Source organism: Pangasianodon hypophthalmus, chromosome 6 (assembly GCF_027358585.1).
Source record: "Pangasianodon hypophthalmus isolate fPanHyp1 chromosome 6, fPanHyp1.pri, whole genome shotgun sequence".
In the NCBI taxonomy this organism is placed as follows: Eukaryota; Metazoa; Chordata; class Actinopteri; order Siluriformes; family Pangasiidae; genus Pangasianodon; species Pangasianodon hypophthalmus.
Window position 1 is genome coordinate 21286763 of NC_069715.1, and position 14388 is coordinate 21301150.

Below are 14388 nucleotides of genomic sequence, written 5' to 3' on the forward strand. Positions count from 1 at the left end.
AAAACATCAACAAACAAAATGCTTGTAACATAAGCATGTTGGTGTCTAAATGAGTTTAAACAAATAGTTCACTGAGACTTGTTAAGATTTAATGTTAACTAATGTTAATTAATGTGTGCACTTTCTGTCCTTAAAACTAAATCTAGCCAATTATCTAGGATGAGTGCTGCGTTAACGATTGTTCACCTGACTTTCAACATGTCTAGCTTATGTCTAGCTTACCACATGAAGTCAGAGCATGTGTGTGTGTGTGTGTGTGTGTGTGTGTGTGTGTTTTACCCAGGCAGGCTGTTTTTTCAGGATTGGCAGTGAAACCAGGTTTGCAGTGACACACAAACGAGCCGTCAGTGTTGACGCAGTGTCCGTCCTCACACACTCCATCTCGGGCACACTCATTCACATCTGGACGCACACACATAATTTGTAATTCTAGCTTTGTGGTGTACTTCCATTTGTCTTAATATTTTGTCTCCAATTTTTGTTAGAGCTTTGCTAGCAGAACTGTGTATTGTAATACATATCATGCATCACAAAGATGTCTCGATTATATTAAATATTTTGGCCATATTGTCCCCTGTTACGTTCAATGAATCTGAAAAGTGGCAAGGATTATTTATAGTTAAAACTGTGATAAATTATGTTAATTAGGTGTGATTATCTTATGATCAGCACCTGCCCAGGCACAGCAATAAACACACACTGAATACGTACCATGACATAGAGTCCCATTGGCACTTGTGTGGTAACCCTGAGAGCACACACACTTGTATGAGCCCTCTGTGTTCACACACTCTCCTCTAGGGAAGCAGAACTCGCCCTCTGAACATTCATTAATGTCTGTTACACCAAAAAGAATAACAACACATTAATTTCTACAGCCAGAGTGTAGTGACAGAATCACTATCAGGTGATAGAAGGATTAAGATCGAGACTGTAGCAGTAAACATCAGCTCAGAAAACTAGAGAGCTGAACTATGGCTACATTAAAGATACAAACACCAAATTAGATTTAGACAACAAACTGTGCATGTCAGTCCCCTGTAGATTCCCACAATCCCTTGTCTCTGACCTCGGCACTGGCGTCCAGGTCCTGTAGCACGGAACCCGGGCAAACACTCGCACCTGTATGAACCGTCCAAGTTCACACACACACTCTTTGGCCCACATATTCCAGAGCTCTCACACTCATCAACATCTAAACAGAGACAGCAGGGAAATAGACCTTTAACACAAATTTAGCAAATGGAGCAAAACTGTGAAACATCATGCATTAAACATGATCACAGTTCATTTGCAGATAAATGGAATTTTACTAATCCTGTCACTTTGTAAGAATGAAAACTTCCTGTTAAAACAGCTGTCTGCCATTTATGCATCTCTGGTAAACAACAGCCATGATATCAGTCTCAAGTATTTAACCTTGGTCCACCTTCCCCACCTTGGACCAGTTAGAAACAGATGTGCTGGAACTTTGTCTGACACACACACACACACACACACATACACACAGTATCTGTGAGTCTGTTATATACACAACGATCAACCAAACATGGTTGCGCTACAAGTTTGACTTCTTTCTCTCTCTTTTACTGTCTCTCTGTTCTTTATTAGCTAAATAGTTGATGATTTGTCTGCAAAAAAAGCACAATTTGAAATGATACAAATGAAACGTGAGTGTGTCCCACAATTAGACAATAAGCCAAACATAAGGCATAATCATTGGCCAAACAATGGAGCTTCTTCTCCAGTAGGCTAAAGCAGCTTCGCTGTAACAAGGAAAGGTATAAGAAGTCATTCTTGCCCTCTGCTATACCTCTACAATGAGTCAACAATGGGGTTGAGGAACTATGTGGACATTGGAGACAATGGACATGTCTACTGATTTGGCATACCCAACTACTACACTGCATATTGCGCAACAAATGTTACATAGGGTCAGTGCACTTTCTTACACACGCACTGCCACTTTACTTATGACTACTGAACATTTTTATACACACACTACCATAACTGCTCATCACACATGTCTAATGTACAGGTTTGAAACTGCCAACCTGCAATATATTTCATACAGTCAATCTGTACAGGAATCTCAATCTGTAAACAACATGGAGAGCTATTTATTCATATTTTTATTCCTTCTTATTTATTGTGCACTGTTAAAATTTTGTGAACTGTGAAGTCTTAGTCTTAGTTGTGGCTGTTGTGACACCAAATTTCTCCTTGGGGATCAATAAAGTACTCTGCTCTTTTCAGCAGAGAAATATTTTCAAAAGTCTCCAGATGTGATTTAAAGGAAGGCAGTGGATGGTATCATAACAGAGATGTCAAAAAATGGACAGAAATTTGCCAGACAGAACAGATGTGTCAGGAGGAATGTGTGTGTACCCTTAGAAAAAAAAAAGAAAAAGACTAAATCTCTTGTTTTTATCTTCAATCTTTTGTCCCAAAGGTAGGCAATAAACCTTTGTGACAAAAAACCTATAGCCTAAACCTATATAAGCTATATATCAGATTTTTTATGCATTCTAAGTAGACAAAATATCACACTTTTCAGGGATCCTAAGTAGTTGACATAACAGAAATTTTGTACATTTGTAAAGCATAAAACATGATGTGGTGTGCTGTTATAGGAAAAGAATCAACAATGGGGTGGTGTTATGCAGCCTGACACAAAGCGGAGTTGATTTTGTAATAACAGCCTGTCCCGAAATTTTTAATCCTCTCATACCATGGCAATTTGCTAAGAATTACAATGTTTTATTTATTAAAGTATGAGATGTATGAGATGATTCATTTGTAATGTTGTGAAATGTCCAGGAAACAAGTTCTAATTAGTTCCTGTTATCACTTACAGCTGTATACAGTCATTCCCCTCAAAACTGGAAAGCGTAAGGTTCTCTGTCCATGAAGACTTTCCTGTATCTGAAACCTTACTGACTGTTACTTTCCATAAATGCTAAATAAACATCTCTGTATAGAAAGCTTCACCATATCAACAATTATATGCTTTTCTTTGTTAAATAACATTTTAAACTTTTTATTAGGCTTGGATTATGTGGCGTGACCACCATACAAGTCCCTGTGAATTAGCTGCTACTATAGAGATGATAAAATATTAGAATGAGCAGATTAATATAAATCTGTAATTGCAGACAGAATTAGAACAGGAAATGAAGCAACACCAAATCTGACCAATCACATCTGAGAATTCAGCACACTTCAGTATAATAATAATATCATGAAAGATAAAATCTTATAGGCACTTAAACTTAAATTGCTCCTAAAATGGGATGTTGTTATCATTTTTTTTTTTTGTTTGCTTTGTTCTATATTATAAGTGACATTGTGTGTGTTTTCACCTGTGCAGGTGTTTCCATGCAGTTTGAATCCAGAGCGACACACACACATGAAGCTGCCAGGAGTGTTTTCACACCGGCCGTTAGAGCATGGGGATGGAGTCCGTCTGCACTCGTCCACATCTGTACACACAAACATACACACCTTATTCTCCTGCATCACTGTTGGTGACTATAATGAATAAGGCACTCTCAAGTCTCTTTTACTGTACCTCATTAGGCTGATGCTTTTATCCATTTACGCTTGGATTTGAACTCGATCAGTAGCTCAGCAGCCTAATGCCTTAACTACTGAGCTACCTCTGCCTGATTTTATTCTCTTTATACTAAATGCAGTACAATGGTTTAATACATCAGTGACTCTACATCCCTAAAGGTCTAATATCTTAGCTACACTTAACTTATTTATTATATTATTATTATTACAGATCAGGGGTCTCATTTATTAAAGCGTGCTTAAAATAAGTACTAAATTTGTTCGTAAGAGCCATCTGTACGCACAAGAAAATTGGTATTTATCACACGTGTACGCACAGCTATAAGCAATAGCCACTGATAAATCCCACACATTGTAAATGAATGTGCTTGTGCACGGCCACACTCATTTGCATAAAGACACGCCCTCAAATTGCCATATATGGTAAACAACTGCCCTTTAAAAAGTACTGTAGCTTGCTCATGGTGCTGCTTGTTTCAGATGACATGGAAAATGCCAAAAGGTCTAAGAAGACAAACTTCACTAACATTGAAATGAAGATACTGTTGCATGAAGTAGAGGACAACAAAAATGGTTTATGTGGCACTTTTATAAGAAATTTGTCTAAATAATAAATAAATAAATACAATTAAATATATATACAGTACTGTGCAAAAGTCTTTGGCACATGCAAAGAAATGCCGTAGAGCAAAGATGCCTTCAAAAATAATGAAACTAAATGTTTCTACATTAAAAAATACTATAAAGAGCAGTAAACAGTAATAAATGGAACAAAGTCAATATTTGGTGTGACAATCCTTCGCTTTAAAAATTAGTAGTCTCAGGTACAGTGTGTGCAGTTTTATAAGGAAATGAGCTGTAAGTGTTACTGAGCATCCTGCAGAATCAGCCACAGTTCTTCTGGAGACTTTGACTGTCACACTTGCTTCTTATTTTTGCAGCAAAACCCAGCAGCCTTCATTATGTTTTTTTGTCTGAAAAGTGATCTCTAACGTAATATGCTGCTTTCTTTACTTACATACAAATGTTTGGAAATCTAAAATGTCTTTGTACTGAATCAATACAATAAATAAAAATCTATAATCTTTAATCTTTTTTGTACTAAAAAAAAGGGTGCCTAATACTTTCGCACAGTACTGTATGTATATATATATATAATTGTATAGTATTATGAGTATGTGTGTGCATTCTATTTCCACAATTACATTTTGAAACTCTGTGTGGGATGAAAATTCATTTTTGGTGCTAGTTTTGGAAATGTAATGTATTTAAGTGAGCATGATATGAATGAAGGGAAGATGTGTCATTATTTGTCTTGTAGTCATTAGGCAGTTGGGAAATGCCTGTACCATCTCCAATTTCTCTCTGAAATGCACTTGGAGCTAAAAGCCCTAGAATAGAGATCAACTAAAACTGCACTGGGCAAATGAAATTGACAGATGATCCACTCCTCACTCTCAGCATAGAGTTTCCAGTGGTGCATAAAACACGTTCCGCTCTCTGCAAAGCTGCATGAGCCAAATCTTCAAACAAGGCATAACCCCAATCCCAATCCCAGCCTTATATATAATTTTACTTTACATTTGTCTGTGTTATCTGTTTGCATCTTGTGAGCACCACAAGAAATCAATAATTACACTCTCAGTTATGCTGATATGATAGACAGTATGTCATATATGTAGAAGCTCCACAGTCAGTTGTTAGTAGTCAGTAGTCAGTTTACCTGCTATTACACTTTTCTACCACTAGGGGTTCTTGCATACACATGGTCAGGAGTGTACGGAAATACACACACATCCTCACGCATAAGCAAAACTTGATAAATCCAATTCAGTGCATAGAAATGTGCACACGCACGATTTACGCACACAACTGTGTGTATGTACGGTTGGTAATTGAGGTCTCAGGTGATTTTTACTCTCATGGCTATATATTTGTAAATTATTGTAGAATACCTTTTGCTGTCTCTCCAGCTCAGGGCTAGATTTCCCTGATAACAGCTGTTATTTGTTATGTTATTTAAAATACGGCTAAATGATTTGCGATGTAGCCTGTTTGTCAGTTGTGCTGTATGTTGATAGGCTGCCACAAGCCAGTCACAGGGAGTTATTTAAATGCATTTCATGAGATATATATGATTTTGGTTATTTAAATTAATCTCTTATGTGACGTGGATAAAATCTATGACTGTAAGTGGATTTTTATTTTTTTTTTTTGTAGCTGTAACTCCTTACGGTATAAAACTACCTAAAATATTGTGAAATGTAAAATGTTGATTTTTCACAAATACACCCTTTAAACACTCTATACTTTGGCTACTTATGATCCTTTAAAGTCTTCTACAGTATATCATCCATGTAGTGTACCTAAAAAGTCTGTTACATTAGTTAAATCCCTTAAAAGAAAAAAAAAATCTTATTTAATTTGAAATTTCATGTCCAATTGCGGTGCTTAGTGAGTAACAGCAAGCTTGTAACTAACTAGGTAATAAATTTATTTGTAGTTACTGGCATGTATTTCATCTGAAAATGTATTTAGCCAATGTTAAAAAACCTAAACAGACTGTTAGTTACCTTGACATTGGCCATTAATGATCTCGAAGCCTGGACTGCACGAAACACACTTGAAAGAGCCAACAGAGTTCACACACTTCTGCCCCGGACACTGAAGCTCGTTCTCACACTCGTCCACATCTGTGCATGCAGGAGAGATACACACATCAATACATTGATCACTGTCTCATTTCAAGTACACAGGAACTTGCAGCCTCAATGGCAGCTATAAGAAAAAATGTAATTTAAGAAATTGTAAGAAAACAGAAATGAAGCAAACAAACACTTTTGAACTTCAGAGCTGTTCTGGAAATATAATTCATATATGACAATTTATTTCTATATTTATACACTATATGGCCAAATGTATGTGGACAATTGACCATTACACCCACATGTGGTTCTTCCCCAAACTGTTGCCATAAAGTTGGAAGCAGACAGTTGTATAGGATGTCTTTGTATGCTGTAGCTTTACAATTCCCCTGCACTGGAACTAAAAGGCCCAAAACTGTTCCAGCATGACAATGCCCCTGTGAACAAAGTAATGTCCATGAAGACATGGGTTGCCAAGCTTGGTGTGGAATAACTCAAGTGGCCTACACAGAGCCCTGACCCTGAACACCTTTGGGATGAACTGGAACACTGACTGCACCCCAGGCGTCCTCGCCCGACATCAGTGCCTGACCTCATTAATGCTCTTGTGGCTGAATAAGCACAAATCTCCACAGCCACGCTCCAAAATCTATTTGAAACCTTTCCCCAAAGAGTGGAGGTTATTATAACAGCCACGGGGGGAACCAACTTTGGAATGGGATGTATTATACAAGCAAATTTTAAGCAATGAATACAACTGAAAATACAGTTTTTTTTCCCATTTTATTTCCATGAAACAAACATGGATTTTTTTCATATAAAACCAGCTTTTTCTCATTTTCCATTTCCTAGATTACACTCTGAGTAGTAAAATGGGAAATACAAAAAATGAAAATCTTTCTTTAAACTTTAATCCACATAAAAAAAGGTCATGAGCAGGGGTACATATGAGAATTTGAACAGGAAGTTTGAACAGGGAGCACGTGGGAAAAATATCTAAAAGACGTCAGAAGATAGCATGACAGGAGCCATATGCAGATGTCATAGTTGACATCCCATATATGGCTCCAATGATGCTATCACTGATGAAAATAAAATGTTTGATGATTCTGGCTCAAATTGGTGTAGAGAATGCTTTGCTAAGGCCACAACATGAGAAGGAAAGGGCAACTGGACAACAAACTCCTAGAAAATGAAGTGGCCATGTCAGTAATTGAAGCTACTTTGGACACAATATGATTGTGTTTAATATAATTTAACACAAAAGTTTGGCAACACTGGCAACAACAACAATGATACTATAGGCTCAATACATTTACATTGTTTATCAACCTCATTTATCAACCTGGCCATTGCCATTTCTAAGAGGTTGTCATGCATTTCTCCTTCCTGCTGGATCAAAACAAATGTCTAAGCATACACCTAAAATTCAGTACAAAGGCCAATATTCTAAACCATTGTATTAATAATCCAGATTGTCTGCTAAAATAGAAAAAAAATAGTTTTTGTAAATTCATAGCCAAGACAATATATGTGTAAATTGTTCTTTTTTTATTTTCTTTTTTATTTCATAATGTATTGAATGGATACATGGATAATAAACCTATATTTGTTATATTTAAAGTCATGTTAATTCTTAGGATCCCTAAAAAATGATTTATTAACTACTTAGGATTCCTGAGAAGTTGTAGTAGTAGTAATAATAATAGTAATAATAATAATAATAATAATAATAATAAACTGGCCAGCCCTTCCTGAATGATTCCATCTGAGATTATACAAATCATATCAATATCTTGTACTGAAGAGTCATATGATTCTTACCTGTACAGGTGTTCGCCTCCAATCTGAATCCAGGTCGACACACACATCGGAAGCTTCCGGGGGTATTTTCACAGCGTCCGTTAGCACAGAGACGTGTGTTCTGAGCACACTCATCCACATCTGACACAAAAAACAACATCAGCATACAAGACAACACTCTCTACACCTTGCCCATACTGATCCCTGGTTGTACAACATAATATACAGTATATTATATAGTGTTGAGTCTATAATATTATTACTGTGTATAGGGAGGAGGTTCTCAAGGTAGGCAACATTTTTGTGAGGTCTGATGGTGACAGGTCAAGAAGGGAAGAACTTAAGTTAAAGTTGATTAGTCAATTTCAAACTTGATCATGTGACATCATGGCTAGTCTTTCATTTTATGTCTTAAGTCCCATTTAGACGGCATACATTTTTTTTTCTTATTCCACCCATAAGCAAAATACAAACCAAACTACCTACTGTTTTTTGACCAACTCTGCAGTGATAACTGAAGTTCTGTTCAGATAGACATACTGGTAGCTTTGCAGATGCGTCCTGCCTAAGTTTTTTGACCATAGACTTATTATATAGACTTGTATTATACAGATTTGTAGATATCATATAAAATGTTTTTCCTGTGTTAATTTAATTGCCATCCAGACGTGAGAGTATTATCATGAAGGGGAAGTATAAAAAGTTATTAGAAATGTCATCTAGTGAAAGTAATCCCATCCAGATAGGGCTTTAGAGGTCATTCTTAGAATTAAAAAAGACACTGTTTTTAAAAACAATGTGAAATGGATATTTGAAGACATTTTCTTCTGCAACTTGACATCTGACTGAAATGGCATATTTGACTGGACCTTGTTATTCTATCTATTAGGATTTCATTAGCTTGTGAAAATGAATCACAGAGTCAGATCTATACTCTAGACTGCATCAATCATTGAGGACTGCTCATCTCCCACAGCACCACTAGCACCCATGTTAGAGGATGTGGGAGTGGCAGCAATGCTGGTAGTGTTGCTGCTTGCAAGTTGGTATCACCCTGACTGGAGTGCAAGCAGTCTAAACTGCAGTCTAGAATCTAGATCCGACTCTGACTCAGGTGCTTGTTCTTTCCCTTGTCATGTTGAGACTGGACTACTGCAACTCGCTCCTGGAAGGTATGCCATTCAACCTCTGCAATGGATCCTTGTTTTCAACCTTCCCAAATTCTCACACCCCACCCCATTGCTGTGCTCCCTCCACGGGGTTCCTGTAGCTGCTGGCATCTGATTTAAACTACTGAACCTTGCCTACAAAGCCAAAAATGGACCAGCACCCATCTACCTTCAAGCAGTTATCACACCCTACACTGCACCACATTCCCTCCAATCCTCTAGCACTGCTCGGTTGGATCCACCATCTCTCAGAGTACAAGGAAGGCATGCATCAAGGCTCTTCTCTGTTCTGGCGCCTAGGAGGTGGAATGAACTTCCCCTAGATGTCTGAACAGCTGAGTCACTGGCTATCAACAACTAAAGGCCTACTTCTTCATGAAGTACTTAAATTAGCACTTTGTGAAGCATGGGGGTGGCAGCACCACCCCTGCTAACAAGTAGCAAAATCAGGACATGGATGTAGGTTACATTCCTAGCTAGTATTAGTTTGCTTTCTAGCCAAGGTAGTCAATAAAAGTTCTATCTACTCAGAGCAGCTATTTAACCATTGTAAGTTAATAAATGTCACATGCACAATGTGCTAGAAGTGACAAGTCCAATACTCTGATAAAACATGACAAAACTGCTGTTACTGACCTGTGCACTGTCCATTATGAAAGCTGAATCCAGCTCTACAGGATGTGCACCGGTAGGAACCTGGAGTGTTCACACACACCTGACCACGACACTGCAGATGATTCTCACACTCATTTATATCTAACAAACACACACACACACACACATATGTACTGTATGCATATATCTCTCTCTCTCTTTCTCTACTCATGTACTCATGCATAGACAGTACAGGCCAGGAGAGCAATACGAATGTGTATGAATGAGTATTTCACCTTTGCACGTGTTGTCTTGAAGCTTGTATCCTGTATGACACACACATCTGTAGCTGCCAGGTGCGTTCTCACAGCGGCCATTAGCACAGGGAGCAGGAACCTGACGACACTCATCGATATCTAAGAAAGCAGATTGTATGAATATTATTCACATGGTATAAATGAATGAATACATGAATGAAGAAATTTACAGACAAATGTATTTACCCGTGCATCTTCTGTTGGTTATTGCAAACCCAGGGCCACATGACACACATCTATATGAACCCAGAGTATTAATACATTCCTGACCAGGGCACTGCAGAGAGTCGTCACATTCATTCACATCTGAAACGAACACAGAAACAAATGCACATACATATACGTACGTCTACCATCAGATGCCCTTTATATGGTGTTTTAGGAGCAGTCAAAGTTCTCCAAAATGAATTGACATTGGAATTAAAATCTGGCTTTTGGTTAGGAAATCTGTCCATCAAACCTTGTATTTGCAAGGACGCTACAAGAACATAAACATTCCACCTCTGCACTTTGGTTTGTTAGCATCTCTTAGCTAGTGTTATGAATATTACATTTTTCCAAACTATTCAATGACAGAAGATTTTATAGTTTTTAATATTAATAATTGTTGATGCCGTCTTGATAAATTCAAGGTGAAACCACATAACTTCACATGACATTGTGTGAAAACCTTTAAACCTTTTATTGACGTGAGAAATCTTGTTAAATATCTGTACCAGCTGTAATAATTAAAGCTAAAGTTTTAGAGATAAAGGTTTTTCCTCGACAAAAAGACTTACAAACAGATAGTGTCTTTTATATATATATATTTATATTTATATCTATATCTATATCTATCTATCTATATATATATATATATATATATATATATATATATATATATATATATATATATAGATAGATAGATAGATAGATTTGAGGTCAAAAGTTTACATAAACCTAAGCTAAAGATATTCAAACTCAATTCTTCACAACTACACACATTTCATGTTACCAGACATTTCTTGTGATAAGTCAAATTTCAACTTTGATTTATGATATTGATGGATTTATGATATTCAGATTTGTGAGCCTCCTTGCTCAGACACACTTTTTCCGTTAAGTCCTTACACTTTCTATGGGATATTCAGGTCAGATCTTTCTGAAGGCCGCTCCACTACTTTCACTTTGTTGTCTTTATGTGATTTTGTTATAATCTGGAGGTATGTTTAAGATCATTGTCCCAGTGACCCAGTTATGACCAAGTTTTACCTTTCTGGCTGATGTCTTGGGGTGTTGCTTCAGTATTTCTAAATAATCCTTCTGCCATCAATTTTCTGTCCTTTTTCCTGCAAAACACCCCCACAACCTGAAGCTACCACCACCATGCTTCATATTTGGGATGGTGCTCTTCGGATTAAAAGCCTCACCATTTTTTCCATACGTAGCTCCATACATAGCTCCATACGTAGCACTGATTATTATTGCAAAACAGTTCCAAAATGCTGGTCATCACCTACAAAGGCATCTCTTAATAGCAGATGTACTGTACATAATTTGTTACCTGATGCCTCTAACATCAACCAAGAAGCTTCTAAAAGTCATTAAATCAATTTTTGTAGTCTTTCAGACTGTTTAGAGAGGCAGTCAACATTTAATCCACTGGAATTCTGTTACAGTGAATTAGAGCTGAAATAAATTTGTCTCTAATCGTTTCATTTAAAATGATCTATGAACAAAGTAGATGCACTAGATAACCAAAAGAAATCTCTGCTAACATGAAATGTGTGAGATTGAATATCTTTACCCTAGGTGTATGTAAACTTTTGACCTCACCTGTAGTTAGGTAGATATATATTTTTTAATTAAAATAAAAAATATTTTATAAAGTCAATTAACAGAAAGATTCAGAAGGAAATTCAGACTAGAGACAGCACTGTACCTGTGCAGATGCTACCCTGCAGCTTGAACCCTTTATTACACACACATCTGTAGCTGCCAGGTGTGTTCTCACAGCGGCCGTTAGAGCAAAGCGACGAACGCTGACGACACTCATCAATATCTGTGTGACATGAGAAAATTATCAATAAGTCAAAAATGTAAAAAAAACACACAATCTTAATAGCCACCAGTCTAGGATTGAGCAAGCTGCATGTTTAAATCACCACTTGCTTCAAATGCTGTGTTGAGTTGTTAAGTATCTTGGTGTTAAGTACATGTTAAGTAGTTTGGAGGTTAGCAGTGCTCTAAATAAGACAATACGTGGACACGTTGTTAGTGTACATCAACAGAAATTAACGCAACATGTCCACGTGGTGCAATACCAACATAAATAGTGGAAGCAGTATAACACCATGTGACACTGTGTCCACAACTGACTAAACAAAGTACCACAGTGTCTCAAATCACATACTTATATACTATTTTAGACAGTTACTGAGTACTAGTAACACTAGTAACACTATTATTGAGTACCAACACTAACAGGTTTCCTGTTACAGTGAGTGTATGAATTTTAAAAAACCTCTTAAACCTATGGAACGGTTTATTTTGAGTACCATTCTTCTGGATTTTCTAAGTTAGTAAATGCTTTTAAATGTAAGGTCAGAGTTTTTGATTTGAGACACAGCCCAATGACAACAATCACGCTCACTGCAGAACGTTTTAAAGAGAAACAGCTCATCAGTATGCTTAAAGTTGCTGTGCATGAAATTGCTAAACATTACAGTTTGATTCGGAAACAGGATGGACAGAGATGTTTTGGTTCTGTTGTGCCATCTAGTGGATGCCGCATTTAATCATCCAGATGTACAAGCAAGTATGTGTTCAATATCAGACAAATGTGCTCCATGTATATACTCCCTCCAGAACGCTGAGATCTTGGCTTACTTTCTGTTCCCAGATCCAGACTTAAAACACAAGGCGATCGCGCCTTTGCGCGAAACTCTGGAACACTCTACCTCTCCGTATCAGATTAGCCCCTTCTATTTCAGTTTTCAAGTCTGCTCTGAAGACATATTTATTCTCTCTGGCCTTCATTATTCCATGAACATTGGTTTGATCACTGTTTAACTATTGTATTTGCTTTACTTTGTTGTCTGTTTTGTTTTTCTTGTAGTTCTACTTTTTGTATTTTTCATAGTTTTATTCTTTGTATAGCGCTTTGGTCAATCTTGGTTGTTTTTAAATGTGCTTTAAATAAACACATTGATTGATTGATTGATTGATTGATTGATGTGACAATACCACTTGTTCAGCTGCTGCTCACACACATGTATGCCTGGTGAAAGTGAAGTATATTTGCACCTTAACACTACCTACAAGTCATTGTATGAAACATTTTAATAGAAATTGAGCTATATAATGTTTGATGAGCACACAAAGTTTTCACAATGATAAACTCCAGTACAAAACTATTGATGTCACGTTTGGACAGCAAACATGTGTTGGTGGATGGACAATTTGGGGGAAGAAAATGTGCATGTATATTTAATTTTTAGTTACAAGGTTCCTTCAACCCTAAATGAATAACTGGAGTGTGTGTTGATTTAACACACCTGTGCACTGGCCATTAAGGAGTCCAAATCCAGGTTTGCAGGGCACACAGTTGTAGGAACCTTGAGTGTTTATGCACTCCTTCCCCGGACAGCGGAGAGGGTCATCACACTCATCAATGTCTGAAACACACAGATGTCAGTTACCTGGATTTTATGACAATGTGAGTTGCACATCTTTATATTTTCATACATGTCATTGTTCTTCAACAGGAAGAGGCAGAGCGAGGCATAGGGATACTTTGGGAATAAGAATTAGAGGAGCAGAGAAGCAGAATGTGAGGTTACCTGTGCAAGTGTTGTTCTGAAATTTGTATCCTGTCCTGCACACACACCTGAAGCTGCCGAGTGTGTTCTCACAGCGTCCATTAGTGCAACGGTTAGGGATCAGACGACACTCATCAATATCTGTAATATATTGATAAAAGAGATTGAATACAGTACTGTGCAAAAGTCTTTGGCACATGCAAAGAAATGCTGTAGAGCAAAGATGCCTTCAAAAATAATGAAACTAAATGTCTCTACATTAAAAAAATACTATAAAGAGCAGTAAACAGTAATAAATGAAACAAAGTCAATATTTGGTGCGACGACTCTTTGCTTTAAAAAAATAGTAGTCTCAAGTACAATGTGTGCAGTTTTATAAGGAAATAAGCTGTAAGTGTTACTGAGCATCTTGCAGAAGCAGCCACAGTTCTTCTGGAGACTTTGACTCTCACACTTGCTTCTTATTTTTGCAGCAAAACCCAAA

At 37.1% G+C, this 14388-nt stretch overlaps 1 protein-coding gene across 2 annotated transcripts in view; it reads right to left on the reverse strand.

Moving 5' to 3' along the window:
• LOC113526809 (latent-transforming growth factor beta-binding protein 4) overlaps positions 1-14388 on the reverse strand; it is a 69051-nt gene that overhangs the window by 17621 nt on the left and 37042 nt on the right. For both annotated transcript variants that reach the window (XM_026914173.3, XM_026914172.3), the window contains 12 exons: positions 13926-14045; positions 13641-13760; positions 12026-12145; positions 10291-10410; positions 10084-10203; positions 9830-9949; positions 8046-8165; positions 6150-6269; positions 3363-3482; positions 1070-1195; positions 712-837; positions 280-402 (listed from right to left, as the gene is read on the reverse strand). In XM_026914173.3, coding sequence (XP_026769974.3) covers positions 280-402; positions 712-837; positions 1070-1195; positions 3363-3482; positions 6150-6269; positions 8046-8165; positions 9830-9949; positions 10084-10203; positions 10291-10410; positions 12026-12145; positions 13641-13760; positions 13926-14045 — 1455 coding nt within the window. The remainder of the gene's footprint in view (positions 1-279; positions 403-711; positions 838-1069; positions 1196-3362; positions 3483-6149; positions 6270-8045; positions 8166-9829; positions 9950-10083; positions 10204-10290; positions 10411-12025; positions 12146-13640; positions 13761-13925; positions 14046-14388) is intronic.